Genomic DNA, 14,478 nt, shown 5'->3' with positions numbered 1-14,478 from the left:
ATACCTGGTTGTGAAGATGCAAACTAGGATCCTTTGAAGACTGTTTATTGCTTGTCACAAAGCTTAGTTATCCACTCTAACCAGTGGTAACTGACTCTTTGTATACACATCCAAGTAATATTAACTAATCAATATCCAATGTCTGTTCATGTTATTCCGGCAAACATCCATCAGCAGAACCCATTAGATTAACACGAGATACATTTTCAGGCATTTGTGTACAAAGTACAATGGATCTGTATATAAATATTGCAACTTAGGGTTTTTAAACTAAAATTGGTGCAAAATGGGAAAAGGCTGGCTTTGTGATACATTAAATACCATAATCCTAATATGCCATTATGAAACAGCAACCAAACTCACAATCACATGTACTGCACCATTATGAGACTGGTAACGAAGGTGAAAGTAAAGAGTTGCATTGTTCAATGCAACAAACATTGCACACAAAATTAACTAAAACATTCAAACTAACAAGGAAAACATGAAGACTGAATATTTTAAGATCTTGAAGAAATATAGCACAATCTCCATCTTAAACAAGAAACGAACCTTACTGGCAAACAAATTCAATTATCTTAATCAATACTTACAGAACTCATGGAACATGACAGCTGCTGCTCGAGTAGCTGATAGTAGGTGTATACTGGAAGCACCTTTAGAACGTTTCAAAGGTGCTGGGGAATGAGTTAAGGAACGTTGGATCTGACAGTTCACAAATTTCTTTCCAGAGTCCTTATCAAGTACTTGTTCAACATTACTATCAGTCATTTTAAATTATAACAAATGACATTTAAACTGTCAATCTTCAAAACTGTCCCATGTCTCTACATTAATACTTTTGAAAGCCATGAACAGCTACGCAATTATTCATGACCTCAAAAGCTGAATTGAATCTACAGCACAGAAACACACCCAACTGCTCTATGATGGTCCCTATGTTCAACATCAGCTTCCTCATCTAATTGTAATAATAATAATGACTTATTGGCACAAGTAGGCTTCAACGAAGTTACTGTGAAAAGCACCAAGTCGCCACATTCCGGTGCCTGTACCGGGAGGCCGTATGGGAATTGAACCCGCGCTGCTGGCCTTGTTCTGCATTACAAACCAGCTGTCTTAGCCCACTGTGCTAAATCAGCATATCCTCTGAATCCTTTCACCATATGTACTTATCTAATTTGCCCTTGAATGCATCTATACTATTTGGCTCAATTACTCCTTGTGGTAGCAAATTCTATAGCTTTGCTGTTTTTTGTGCAGAGCTCCTCCTGAATTAGCTACTGGATTTATTGGTGACCATTTTGTATTTATGACCTCTGGTTTTGAACTCCCCTGCACGGGAAAACATTTTCTTCATGTCTATCCGATCAAACTCTTTCATTATCTTCAGAGCTATCAAGTCATCCCTCAGCCTTCTCTCAAGAAAAGAGCACCAGCCGGTTCATTCTTTGTTATTGTCTCATTCTGCCATCATCTTTGTTAATCTTTATGCTTTCTCCCCCCCCCCCCCCAGATGCCCAAAACCCTCTTTATCACATGAAAACCCAGACCAAGCACAGTACTCAAAGTTTATCGTAACTTTGCCAATTTTCAATTCTCTCTCTCCAGAGATGAATTCACGTACTTTATTTTCCTCTTTCTAAAATTAAAATGGCCTCATTAGCTTCAATCACTACATTGTGTGATGTGAATGCCATCCTCTTGTTATCGAACCCACTTAGACTACTGCCCAAGCCTAAATGGTCTGTTGATGTTTCCTACCAAATGCAGTGCACTATCTCACTGTAATTTTGCCAATTACACACGCATTCTACAAGTTTATGTCTTCTACATTTTCTTACTTGTGGGTTGGCGACATGCCAATTTAGTATTGCCGTAATATTTTAAATTGTACTTGGATGCTCTAGTCCAAGTCGTTACCGTAAATAGTAAATTTTGCCATTCTAAGTAGATACATTTAACTCCTACTTCATTACAATTCCAGCTGACTTTACCACTGGGCAGGTCGGATCTCAGGGTGGACCCTGGCTCAATAGGTCACAAAGATAACTGAGAAATCTTCAGTTAAAATGTAGAAAAGACAAGAAATACATATTTAACGCACAAAATACAGCTTAAACGTTTGAAGTGTAGACTCTTTGCCAACAGGGGCAGAAAGTGAAAAGGATATTGCCAGCTTTGCCTTTTGACGAACTGCGTCTCAGGGAGGTTTTGCTAACCTCAACATTTCGAACAACAGGAGATAATTCTCCACTAATTTGTCTAAAATGGGGAGAACAAGTTTAGAAAGCAATGTTAGAACTTTTAAGGAAATTGTAAATGCTCGCATTGTAATACGAGTCAGAGCAATTTTCCGTTCAATAGTTTCCAAATAAACAATTGAACAAAATACGACATTGATCAGTTCAGCAGAGAATGTTTTTCAAATAGTAACTGACACCAAATGAAGATCAAATTAAAAACTTTATAGCAAAACTTTCACTTGGCAAAGAATATATTTAAATCCCCAACTTGCTTCCCAAATGCACCAGTCACGAAGCCTTCCTAATCCCTCTGGCCCCCCAATTTCCTCCCATCCAAACCACACTTCCACCTAAACAGATTCCTTCCTCGCTACCACAGGAAACACACCCCTCCTCCCAAAATCTCCCATGCCCCTCCCTCTTGCTCCACCTATCATCCCCTCCCTCCTTCCATTCCCTTGCCATCCCTGTTCTTCCAATCCACCCCCTCCTTTAGCCTACACCCCGCTCCCCCATTTACCCTGCCCCCACCTACCACATCTTTAACCTCCCTTCCCCCCTTTCCTCCTCAATTAGCCCCTCCCTTTATCCACCCCAATGTCCCTCTACCCTCACATCCCTTTTAAACTCCTCCCACCTATACCCTCCAACACGACCCGCCCTCTTTTTCCCCCACAGTGCCACTTTTTACCCCTCCCACACCCTCCATTTACTGTCCCATTTTACTCCTCTCTGCCCCACTCTTCCCTCCTTTGACCCCCACCGCCCCCTTTTATCCCCTGCCTCCCCCTTTAAGCCCCACCCCCTGCCCATGTCTCCTATAACTCCCACCCCTCCCCTATAGCCCCACCCCCTGTCCACTCCCCCTAACCACCCCAACCCCTGCCCACACCCCCTATAACAATCCCACTCCCTGCCCACTCCTTCTATAACCACCCCACCCACTGCCCCTAAAGCCCCCACCCCCTCTCCCGATAACCATCCCCTCTCCCTATAACCACCACTGCCCACTCCTCCTCTCACCACCCCACGCCCTGCACACTCCCCCCCATAACCACCCACTCCCCCTATATCCACCCCACCCTCACACACTCCCCTCTATAACCAACCCACTACCCACTCCCCGAGAGTCACCCCCAGCCAACTATAGCCCCTACCCCCTCACCCTATAACCCCACCCCCTCTATAACCACCCCAACCCCTGCCCACACCCCCTATAACCATCCCACTCCCTGCCCACTCCTTCTATAACCACCCCACCCACTGCCCCTATAGCCCCCACCCCCTCTCCCGATAACCATCCCCTCTCCCTATAACCACCACTGCCCACTCCTCCTCTCACCACCCCACGCCCTGCACACTCCCCCCATAACCACCCCACCACGACCCACTCCCCCTATATCCACCCCACCCTCACACACTCCCCTCTATAAACAACCCACTGCCCACTCCCCTATAGTCACCCCCAGCCAACTATAGCCCCCACCCCCTCTATAACCACCCCACCCCCTATAACCAGCCCACCCCCCCTATAACCACCCCACCCCCTGCCCACTCCCCCTATAACCAGCCCACTCCCCCTATAACCAGCCCACCCCCTGCCCACTCCTTCTATAACCACCCCACCCACTGCCCCTATAGCCCCCACCCCCTCTCCCGATAACCATCCCCTCTCCCTAACCACCACTGCCCACTCCTCCTCTCACCACCCCACGCCCTGCACACTTCCCCCATAACCACCCCACCACCACCCACTCCCCTTATATCCACCCCACCCTCACACACTCCCCTCTATAACCAACCCACTGCCCACTCCCCTATAGTCACCCCCAGCCAACTATAGCCCATACCCCCTCACCCTATAACCCCACCCCCTCTATAACCACCCCACCCCCTGCCCACTCCCCCTATAACCACCCCACCCCCTGCCCACTCCCCCTATAACCACCCCACCCCCTGCCCACTCCCCCTATAACCAGCCCACCCCCTGCCCACTCCCCCTATAACCAGCCCAGTCCCTGCCCACTCCCCCTATAACCAGCCCAGTCCCCCTATAACCAGCCCACCCCTGCCCACTCCCCCTATACCCACCCCACCCCCTGCCCACTCCCCCTATAACCACCCCACCCCCTGCCCACTCCCCCTATAACCAGCCCACTCCCTGCCCACTCCCCCTATAACCAGCCCACTCCCCCTTTCACCAGCCCACTCCCCCTATAACCACCCCACCCCTGCCCACTCCCCCTATAACCAGCCCACTCCCTGCCCACTCCCCCTATAACCAGCCCACTCCCCCTATAACCAGCCCACTCCCCCTATAACCACCCCACCCCCTGCCCACTCCCCCTATAACCACCCCACCCCCTGCCCACTCCCCCTATAACCAGGCCAACCCCTGCCCACTCCCCCTATAACCACCCCACCCCCTGCCCACTCCCCCTATAACCAGGCCAACCCCTGCCCACTCCCCCTATAACCAGCCCACCCCCTGCCCACTCCCCCTATAACCAGCCCACCCCCTGCCCACGCCCCCTATAACCAGCCCACCCCCTGCCCACTCCCCCTATAACCAGCCCACCCCCTGCCCACTCCCCCTATAACCAGCCCACCCCCTGCCCACTCCCCCTATAACCAGCCCACCCCCTGCCCACTCCCCCTATAACCAGCCCACCCCCTGCCCACTCCCCCTATAACCAGCCCACCCCCTGCCCACTCCCCCTATAACCACCCCACCCCCTGCCCACTCCCCCTATAACCAGCCCACCCCCTGCCCACTCCCCCTATAACCAGCCCACTCCCCCTATAACCAGCCCACCCCTGCCCACTCCCCCTATAACCAGCCCACTCCCTGCCCACTCCCCCTATAACCAGCCCACTCCCTGCCCACTCCCCCTATAACCAGCCCACTCCCCCTATAACCAGCCCACTCCCTGCCCACTCCCCCTATAACCAGCCCACTCCCCCTATAACCAGCCCACTCCCCCTATAACCACCCCACCCCCTGCCCACTCCCCCTATAACCACCCCACCCCCTGCCCACTCCCCCTATAACCACCCCACCCCCTGCCCACTCCCCCTATAACCAACCCACCCCCTGCCCACTCCCCCTATAACCACCCCACCCCCTGCCCACTCCCCCTATAACCAGCCCACCCCCTGCCCACTCCCCCTATAACCACCCCACCCCCTGCCCACTCCCCCTATAACCAGCCCACTCCCCCTATAACCAGCCCACCCCTGCCCACTCCCCCTATAACCAGCCCACTCCCTGCCCACTCCCCCTATAACCAGCCCACCCCCTGCCCACTCCCCCTATAACCAGCCCACCCCCTGCCCACTCCCCCTATAACCACCCCACCCCCTGCCCACTCCCCCTATAACCAGCCCACTCCCCCTATAACCAGCCCACCCCTGCCCACTCCCCCTATAACCAGCCCACTCCCTGCCCACTCCCCCTATAACCAGCCCACTCCCTGCCCACTCCCCCTATAACCAGCCCACCCCCTGCCCACTCCCCCTATAACCAGCCCACTCCCTGCCCACTCCCCCTATAACCAGCCCACTCCCCCTATAACCAGCCCACTCCCCCTATAACCACCCCACCCCCTGCCCACTCCCCCTATAACCACCCCACCCCCTGCCCACTCCCCCTATAACCAGCCCACCCCCTGCCCACTCCCCCTATAACCAGCCCACCCCCTGCCCACTCCCCCTATAACCAGCCCACCCCCTGCCCACTCCCCCTATAACCAGCCCACCCCCTGCCCACTCCCCCTATACCCACCCCACCCCCTGCCCACTCCCCCTATAACCACCCCACCCCCTGCCCACTCCCCCTATAACCACCCCACCCCCTGCCCACTCCCCCTATAACCAGCCCACCCCCTGCCCACTCCCCCTATACCCACCCCACCCCCTGCCCACTCCCCCTATAACCACCCCACCCCCTGCCCACTCCCCCTATAACCACCCCACCCCCTGCCCACTCCCCCTATAACCAGCCCACCCCCTGCCCACTCCCCCTATAACCAGCCCACCCCCTGCCCACTCCCCCTATAACCAGCCCACCCCCTGCCCACTCCCCCTATAACCAGCCCACCCCCTGCCCACTCCCCCTATAACCAGCCCACCCCCTGCCCACTCCCCCTATAACCAGCCCACCCCCTGCCCACTCCCCCTATAACCAGCCCACCCCCTGCCCACTCCCCCTATAACCACCCCCTGCCCACTCCCCCTATAACCAGCCCACTCCCTGCCCACTCCCCCTATAACCAGCCCACTCCCCCTATAACCAGCCCACTCCCCCTATAACCAGCCCACCCCTGCCCACTCCCCCTATAACCAGCCCACCCCCTGCCCACTCCCCCTATAACCACCCCACCCCCTGCCCACTCCCCCTATAACCACCCCACCCCCTGCCCACTCCCCCTATAACCACCCCACCCCCTGCCCACTCCCCCTATAACCACCCCACCCCCTGCCCACTCCCCCTATAACCACCCCACCCCCTGCCCACTCCCCCTATAACCAGCCCACCCCCCCTATAACCACCCCACCCCTGCCCACTCCCCCTATACCCACCCCACCCCCTGCCCACTCCCCCTATAACCGGCCCCCTCCCCCTAACCCTCACCTCCTGCCCACGACCCCTTCAGCTTCAGCTTCAGCTCCCCCCCCCCCACTTTACCCCCACCCCAGGTCTGGTGTAAACTCCTGATCCACGTCACATTTTAAGTTGGTGCTGAGGCTCAAGTCGCCCTCTCCTACCTTTCCAGCCAGCTCTTCGACATGATGACTGCAGGTCAAACACCCCAATCCTCCGCAAAACCGGCGAAAACTGCATCCACCGTCTGCCCGCCCGTGCGCGCGCCTCCCAACGGCCGCTTCCCGCACGGCCAAGAGGCAACGGCCCGGCTGCGGAGCACGGCGCCGGCGGGGGCGCCCTCTGCGGCGGCCGAGCAGATTGACTCATCCAACCTCTTCAATTCCCCATGGAGGGCTCACTTTGCTCTTCATGGACACATGTTTGAAAGACTTCTTTTTGAAGGGATCAGTGGCAGCAGTGTGTAGCATCTGCAGATGCCAAGAGAGTAACTTCAAAACCTACACTCATTTATTCTCTAGATTGGAAGTAAGGTAGCAGATGTCTGGGAACACAACCACTTGAAATAATTGCTGGCCTTGCCAGTGATGGTCACATCCCATCAACAAATAAAAAGATGGCCCTGTTTTCTACTTGCTGCATTACCACTTCTTATAGACAGTCCGTCAGGATGACTTACATCCACTCTAGTTCACTAGTTTCTGAGGAGGTCAATAAATCCAGTTCGCAATCTGCAGACTCTGCCAAATGAGGGGTAGGTGGTATTGGGTGAGAGTCAGGTGCATGAGTTGTTGGGAGATTTGCGTCCTCTTTCCGACACACTCTTTTACTGTATATGATGCCTTCCGGATTGAAGCTTCTCCATTTTAGGGGCGGCTTGGTGGCACAGTGGCTAGCACTGCTGCTTCACAGTGCCAGGGTCCCAGGTTCAATTCCAGCCTTGCATGACTGTGTGGAGGTTGCACATCGTCTGCATTTTCGCTAGAATTTAGAAGGACACCAATTATTTCTAGTGGTTGTGTTCCCATACAATAATTTCCACAGGTTGGAGATTCAAAAACTAGGGGGCATAGTCTAAAAATTAGGGCTAGAGCACGCAGGAGATGTTAGGAAGAATGTTTTCACTCAAAGGGTGGCAAAGGTTTAGAACTCTCTCCCACAAACAGCAGTTGACGCTGGATCAGTTGTCAATTTTAAATCTGAGATAGATAGATTTTTGTTCATCAAAAAATATTAAGGGGTATGAGGTAATATATGGAGTTAGGACACAAAACAGCCATGATCTCATTGACAGGCTCGATGGACTGAATGGCCTATTCCTGTTCCTATTCAGGGATTCTATGATGTTGGTCACTTACAAGACAAGGACTCCAATGAGTCTGTGGGGCTGTTTGTCCTCTTCAGGAATGCTTTGAACACATCCCTGAAGCATTTCTGTTGTCCTTCTGGGAGACTCCCATTTTGACTGAGTTTTGGTGTACAAACAACATTTCCTGCCGTGCGGAGCTGAGATTTTGAGTGATAGCACCTCAATGCTGGAGAATCTTCCAAAGGCGCTGCTGGTGGTTCTTTTCTAGTGCGTTGAGGTGCTACCTGCTGTAAGTTGACCATGTCTCTGAACAATAGAATAATATAACTTACTGTTAAGTATATTCATATTCAGATTGGTTAGCGATAAAGAGCCAAGCTGAGATACTATTCCCGAGGTTGACTATTGCAGAGATCAATAGGGTCTTAACATTCCTCATGCCATCGGTCTCAGACCTTTTCCCCTCTCCCTCAGCCACCACAATTCTTCTTCTGGTCTCTGCCCAAAGGCAGGTCCAACCCTGGTACCACGACCTGCACCATAGATTGGGAAAGGAGGCAAGTCCCAAAGCCACTCCTGCCAGGCTGGGGTCAAATCCAATCTGATCCAGCGAAATGAACCGACTGCGGAGTTTGAGTAGCTATGGCAACATGTATATGCATGTTGTAGTTCGGAGCTATGAATTGTGATGGTGGTGCCTGGAATTTTCTTTCCATCATAAGGTTGACCAATTATCTCTCCTGCTCTTACTGTGTGCTATTGGTGTATGTTGCTCACTGTCTGTATGGAGTCTGCACATTCTCCCCGTGTCTGCGTGGGTTTCCTCCGGGTACTCCCGTTTGCTCCCACAGTCCAAAGATGTGCAGGTTAGGGGCATTGACCATGATAAATTGCCCTTAGTGTCCAAAATTGTCCTTAGTGTTGAGTGGGGTTACTGGGTTATGGGATAGGGTGGAGGTCTGAGCTTGGGTATGGTGCTCTTTCCAAGAGCCGGTGCAGACTCGATGGGCCGAATGGCCTCCTTCGGCACTGTAACTTCTGTGATTCCATGATTCTATGAACCCTCCCACAGACACACACTAATCCCCACACCCACACATACAGACAATATCCAGAGACTGAGGGTTCCAGAAAAAAGGAGCATACAAGTAAGATTAAACATAAGAGATTAAGCATAGATAGAAGCTGGGGAAACATTTGACATAGAGGTTGACAATTTTGAACTGTAATGTCAGATTTATTGAAGCAGAAGCAATCTAAACTTTTAACAGTAGATTAAAGGGAATAAATGTATATGAGAACAGTGAAGGAAAAGAATATAATTATATAGCACTGTTCAGGGCTTCAGGATGCTGCTAAGCAATTTACCGTCAATCATAGAATATCTACAGTACAGAAGGAGGCCATTCGACCCATCAAGTCTGCACCAACCCTCTGAAAGCGCACCCCCCAAGCCCACTCCCCCGCCCATCCCTGTAACCCCACCTAACCTTTTGGACACTAGGGGGCAATTGTAGCATGGCCAATCCATCTAACCTGCACATCGTTAAGACTGTGGGAGCAAACCAGAGGAAACCCACACAGACACGGGGAGAATGTGCAGTCTCCATACAGACAGTGAGCAAAGGTCAGAATCAAACCCGGGTCCCTGATGCTGTGAGGCAGCAGTGCTAACCACTGTGCCACCAAGCCGCTCGTCAATGTTGTGTAGTTGTAATGTAGCAAACACAGCTTTGAAAATCTGTATTTGTGATACTGCTTCAGGGATAAATATTGGCCAACAATACCAAGGATAACTTCCCTGCTCCTAATCAAAGGAGTGTCATGGGATATTTTCAGCTCAGCTACGAGGACAGAAGGGGCATCAGTTTAACACATTGCGAAGCATCTGCATCTCCAGCAGCGGCACTGCATTGGCCTGTCAGTCTAGATGTTTGTTCTCAAAACCTGTATTGAGACTTGAACCCACAACCTTCCAACTCAAAGAGCAAATAGTGCTACCAACTGAACCTCACCTATGCACATGAGGTGGCAACTACTACTGAAGTACAATCACCAACGTGGATTGGTTGAGTCATCAGGTCAATTTCTGTAGTTGTAATGTCTACCTACCTATCTATCCCCTTTCTGGAGGGTTCCTCTGTTGTACCCTTGTTCAATTTTCTATCATCACAATTTCCAAATATTCTTCCACTGACACCTTTCAGCAGAACTTCAATTGATACATCAGCTGTTCCTTCACTTCGCCCTTTGTAATTGTTCAGCATGCCAAACACTCCTTTGTGGAGTTGTCATTTATTTTGTAATTTTTGTAACCTGATATTATCAGGTTCACTGTTGTGTTTTCTACACACTGAACAGCAAGTTCTGATTAGTGGACTACTTCACAGAAAATTGCTGTTCGATTCAAAAGTGTGATCTTGAGCTCCCCACTGCTTGAATTTTAAGTGCCACCTTCCAATTTTCAATCTGATCTCTCTGTTTTTGGCCTCCTGCACCATCTTCACCATGTCAAATGCAAGCTTCTATATGTTCCATTGGGTGTTGGTGGTATGGAACTATGGAATGGATCTGTCACTCTTCTTCAAGTGAACTGCAGATGTCAAGTGGATCCTTCACTGCCATGATGGAGGAAGGTTGTTAGGATCTCTCCTGATGTATGAGCTAAAATGTGTGAAGGCCTTCCTCATTTGTAAATATCTAGTGATCTGGTGGTAATATCAGTTCTAACAGTTATGCATTTCCTGTTATTCATGTAAACACTTAAGCTGAATGGATTGGATTGGTTTATTGTCACGTGTATCGAGGTACAGTGAAACGTTTTGTTCTGTGTGCAGCTCAAACAGATCATTCCGTACATGAAAGGAAAATACATAATAGGGCAAACATAAAATACACAATGTAAATACATTGACACAGACATTGGGTGAAGATGTGTGAAGAGACCAGGTCAGTCCTTAAGGGCGGCACGGTAGCACAGTGGTTGGCTTGTTGCTCCACAGCGCCAGGATCCCAGGTTCGATTCCCACTTGGGTCACTCTCTGTGCGGAGTCTGCATGTTCTCCGCGTTTCTGCATGGGTTTCCTCCGGGTGCTCCGGTTTCCTCCCACAAGTCCCAAAAGACATGCTTGTTAGGTGAATTGGACATTCTGAATTCTCCCTCGGTGTACCCGAACAGGTGCCGGAGTGTGGCGACTAGGGGCTTTTCACAGTAACTTCATTGCAGTGTTAATGTAAGCCTACTTGTGACAATAATAAAGATTAGTATATAAAATTACATCAGTCGACTGGAAGGTCGTTTAGGAGTCTGGTAACAGCGGGGAAGAAGCTATTTTTGAGTCTGTTCGTGCGTGTTCTCAGACTTTTGTATCTCCTGCCCGATGTAGGAAGTTGGAAGAGTGAGTAGGCCAGGTGGGAGATTTGATTATGTTGCCCGCTTTCCCAAGGCAGCAGGAGTCACTGGATGGGAGGCGGGTTTGTGTGATGGACTGGGCTGTGTTCATGACTCTGTAATGTTTCCGGTCCTGGGCTGAGCAGTTGCCATACCAGGCTGTGATGCAGCCAGATAGGATGCTTTCTATGGTGCACCTGTAAAAGTTGGTAAGAGTCAATGTGGACATTAGTTTCCTGAGGAAGTTTAGGCGCTGTGTGCTTTCTTGGTCATAGCGTCAACGTGGATGGACCAGGACAGATTGTTGGTGATGTGCACACCTAGGAATTTGAAGATGTCAACCATCTCCACCTCGGCAGACAGGGTTGTGTCCAATGCTTTGCTTCCTGAAGTCAATGACCAGCTCTTTAGTTTTATTGACATTGAGGGAGAGATTGCTGTCGTTACACCACTCCACTAGGTTCTCCATCTCCCCCCTGTATTCTGTTTCCATCATTCTCTGTTCTTGTTCTGTTTTCTGAATAAATCTATTTTTTTTCACCTTTCTCTATTGTCTGATTGAGATGGTGGGGTAGATTTTAACTTGGAGACCCCAGCTTAAACAGCTAGAAAATAGCATAACACTCAGCTGACAGCTGCTATTTTTGAAGTTGCATGGTCAGAATGCCTTCATGTTTCAGGTAGTACTGTAGATGACTGCAGTGTGCAAATCATGGTCTTAGAAAGTTCATAAGATGCTGAATGCAATTTTTACAGGAAACTAGGCAGTGGACAATGTGCACGCTCCCCCCAGTGTTAGCAACTGGAATTGCAGAAGGGACACAAGAAGTAAGTTAGCTAGTCACTTGGGAGTACAGAACTTGAGTATTGATGAAAAAAGAGACATGCTATTGAAGATTTTCATCTTGTACTCATCAGCACAGCTGCACAAGATAAACCAACAGTAAAGGGAACTCAATTTTGCTGCTCTTGATTGACGTATATAGGATACTGAATGGTCTTGACAAATGGACTTGGAAAGGATATTTCCTCCCGTGGGTGAGTCCAGACTAGTGAAGCTGTTATCAAATTAGGAGTTGCCCTTTTAGGGCTGAGATGAGGCAATTTGTTTTCTCCCAGAGGCTTTTGCAACTTTAGAACTCTCTGCCTCAGAAGGTGGTGGAGGCGGGGTCAATGAATATTTTTAAGTTGGAGGTAGCAGGATTCTTGTTAGGCAAGGGAATCAAAGGTTATTGGCGGTAGATGGAAATGTGTAATTCGAAATACAAACAGATCAGCCATGATCTTATTAAATGGTGGAGTAGGCTCAAGGGGCTGAATGGACTACTTATGCTCTTGATGTGTATGTTCGTATGCACTTGAAAAGAGTAAGGTGAAGTCACCATAGTTCCAGATGGCCATTGGCTGCTTTCCCCTTTGAGGGGGAGAGCTGACTGGTGGTGATTTAAACTGAGGATCACCACAGCTCAGGCGAGGGGCAAGGTTGAGAAGGCAGAGCCTTCATGAAAAGAGCACTGATCAGTTTGTATGGCAATGCCTCTACCAATGAGAATTCACTTCCCAACCAATCAGCACTCACTTCTCATGCAATATTAATTGTTGCTTCTTTACTGTTGGTTTATCTTGTGTAACTGTCTTGATGAGTGCAAGATGAAAAGCTTCAATGGGATGTCTCTTTTTTCAGCAATTTGTGAGTTAACTATCATCGAATCCCTACATTTGGCCCATCGAGTCAAATTAATTTTGGTGAGGTTAGTAGAAGCAGTCATTTTTCTCCAATCTCCACAGCTGCTGTTGATACAGTTTCCCTCCACCCAGCACCTTCCAGGAAGTGTGTTTGGGGGAAATTGCTTGATCAGTGATGTGACCATCAAGTCACACGAGACGATTAGTAGAAGTGAACAGTGGTTTTAATAAGCTAGATCTGTGCCTGCCTGCAACTGCTCTGTACTGAGTGCCGCCGACAGGCTGCAGGTTTATATACCACCCCCGAGGGGGCGGAGCCACAAGGGCATCAACATAGTACAGTACAATACAGAGGTGGATTGCAGTAGCAATACGTTCACCACAATCAGTACATTCCTGCTCAACAGGAAGGAGAATTTGCTACACCTGGTTCTGGGGAATGAGGTGGATCAAGTGGAACAAGTGTGAGCACTCCTCAGGAACTATGATCATAGTACTGTAAGGTTTTGATTAGCTATGGAAAAGAACAAGGAGCAATACAGAGTAAAAATAATTAATTGGGGGGAGGGAAAATTTTAATAGAGTGAGAATGGATCTGGTCCAGGTAAATTGTAATCACAGACTGACAGGCAAAACTGTAGCGGGACAATGGGCTGATTTAAAAGAGGAAATGATTTAGATTCAGGCTAAGTGAGTTCCTATGAGGGGAAAATGGCGGGCAAGCAAAACTAGAGTTCCCTGGGTGACAAAGAAATAGTCATTTGGTAGTACAGATCTTGAGTATTACTGAAAAAAACACATTTGACAAAGCTTTCCAACTTGCACAATCAGAACAACTGTAAGAATATCAACGTTAGGGGAAATAACAATTTTATGCTACATGAGAAGAGAGTACTGATTGGTTGGCAAGTGGACTCTGACTGGTCAACGCTTGCCCTGAGGAATGAACCAGTGAATGGCTATCACTTATTTTGTTTAGCTGAAACAGGTGCAATGTGTGTACATGTTCTTTCTGTCCGCAAAAACAGGCCCTGTGTATTGACATAGGTAGCTTCCAATACATACAAATGTGCCACACTTTGAGCCTGATCAACAATCTTAAATTGGTTTGTCGGCATAATTTTTAGCACATCATGGATTATTTAGCAAACATTGTCCAATCGTGCAATCATTCATAATGTTGGACACTGAGGTTTGAACATGAGTGGCATTCTCCACTAACAGACATTCTGCCCATCACAAA

The 14,478-nt window shown here is 49.4% G+C and overlaps 1 protein-coding gene across 1 annotated transcript in view; it reads right to left on the bottom strand.

The window, feature by feature from the left end:
* nup107 (nucleoporin 107) overlaps positions 1-7,148 on the bottom strand; it is a 56,887-nt gene extending 49,739 nt beyond the window's left edge. Inside the window, exons 1-3 of the mRNA XM_072485207.1 lie at positions 7,014-7,148; positions 2,174-2,265; positions 594-674 (exon numbers count right to left, since the gene is read on the bottom strand). Of these exons, the coding sequence (XP_072341308.1) occupies positions 594-674; positions 2,174-2,265; positions 7,014-7,036 (196 nt within the window). The 5' untranslated portion in view covers positions 7,037-7,148. The remainder of the gene's footprint in view (positions 1-593; positions 675-2,173; positions 2,266-7,013) is intronic.
* Between the last annotated feature and the right edge of the window lie 7,330 nt (positions 7,149-14,478).

The sequence above is a fragment of the Scyliorhinus torazame genome, chromosome 19, assembly GCF_047496885.1.
Source record: "Scyliorhinus torazame isolate Kashiwa2021f chromosome 19, sScyTor2.1, whole genome shotgun sequence".
Classification (NCBI taxonomy): domain Eukaryota; kingdom Metazoa; phylum Chordata; class Chondrichthyes; order Carcharhiniformes; family Scyliorhinidae; genus Scyliorhinus; species Scyliorhinus torazame.
The sequence above is the reverse complement of the archived record's forward strand: the minus strand, read 5'-3'. Positions and strand labels throughout refer to the sequence as shown.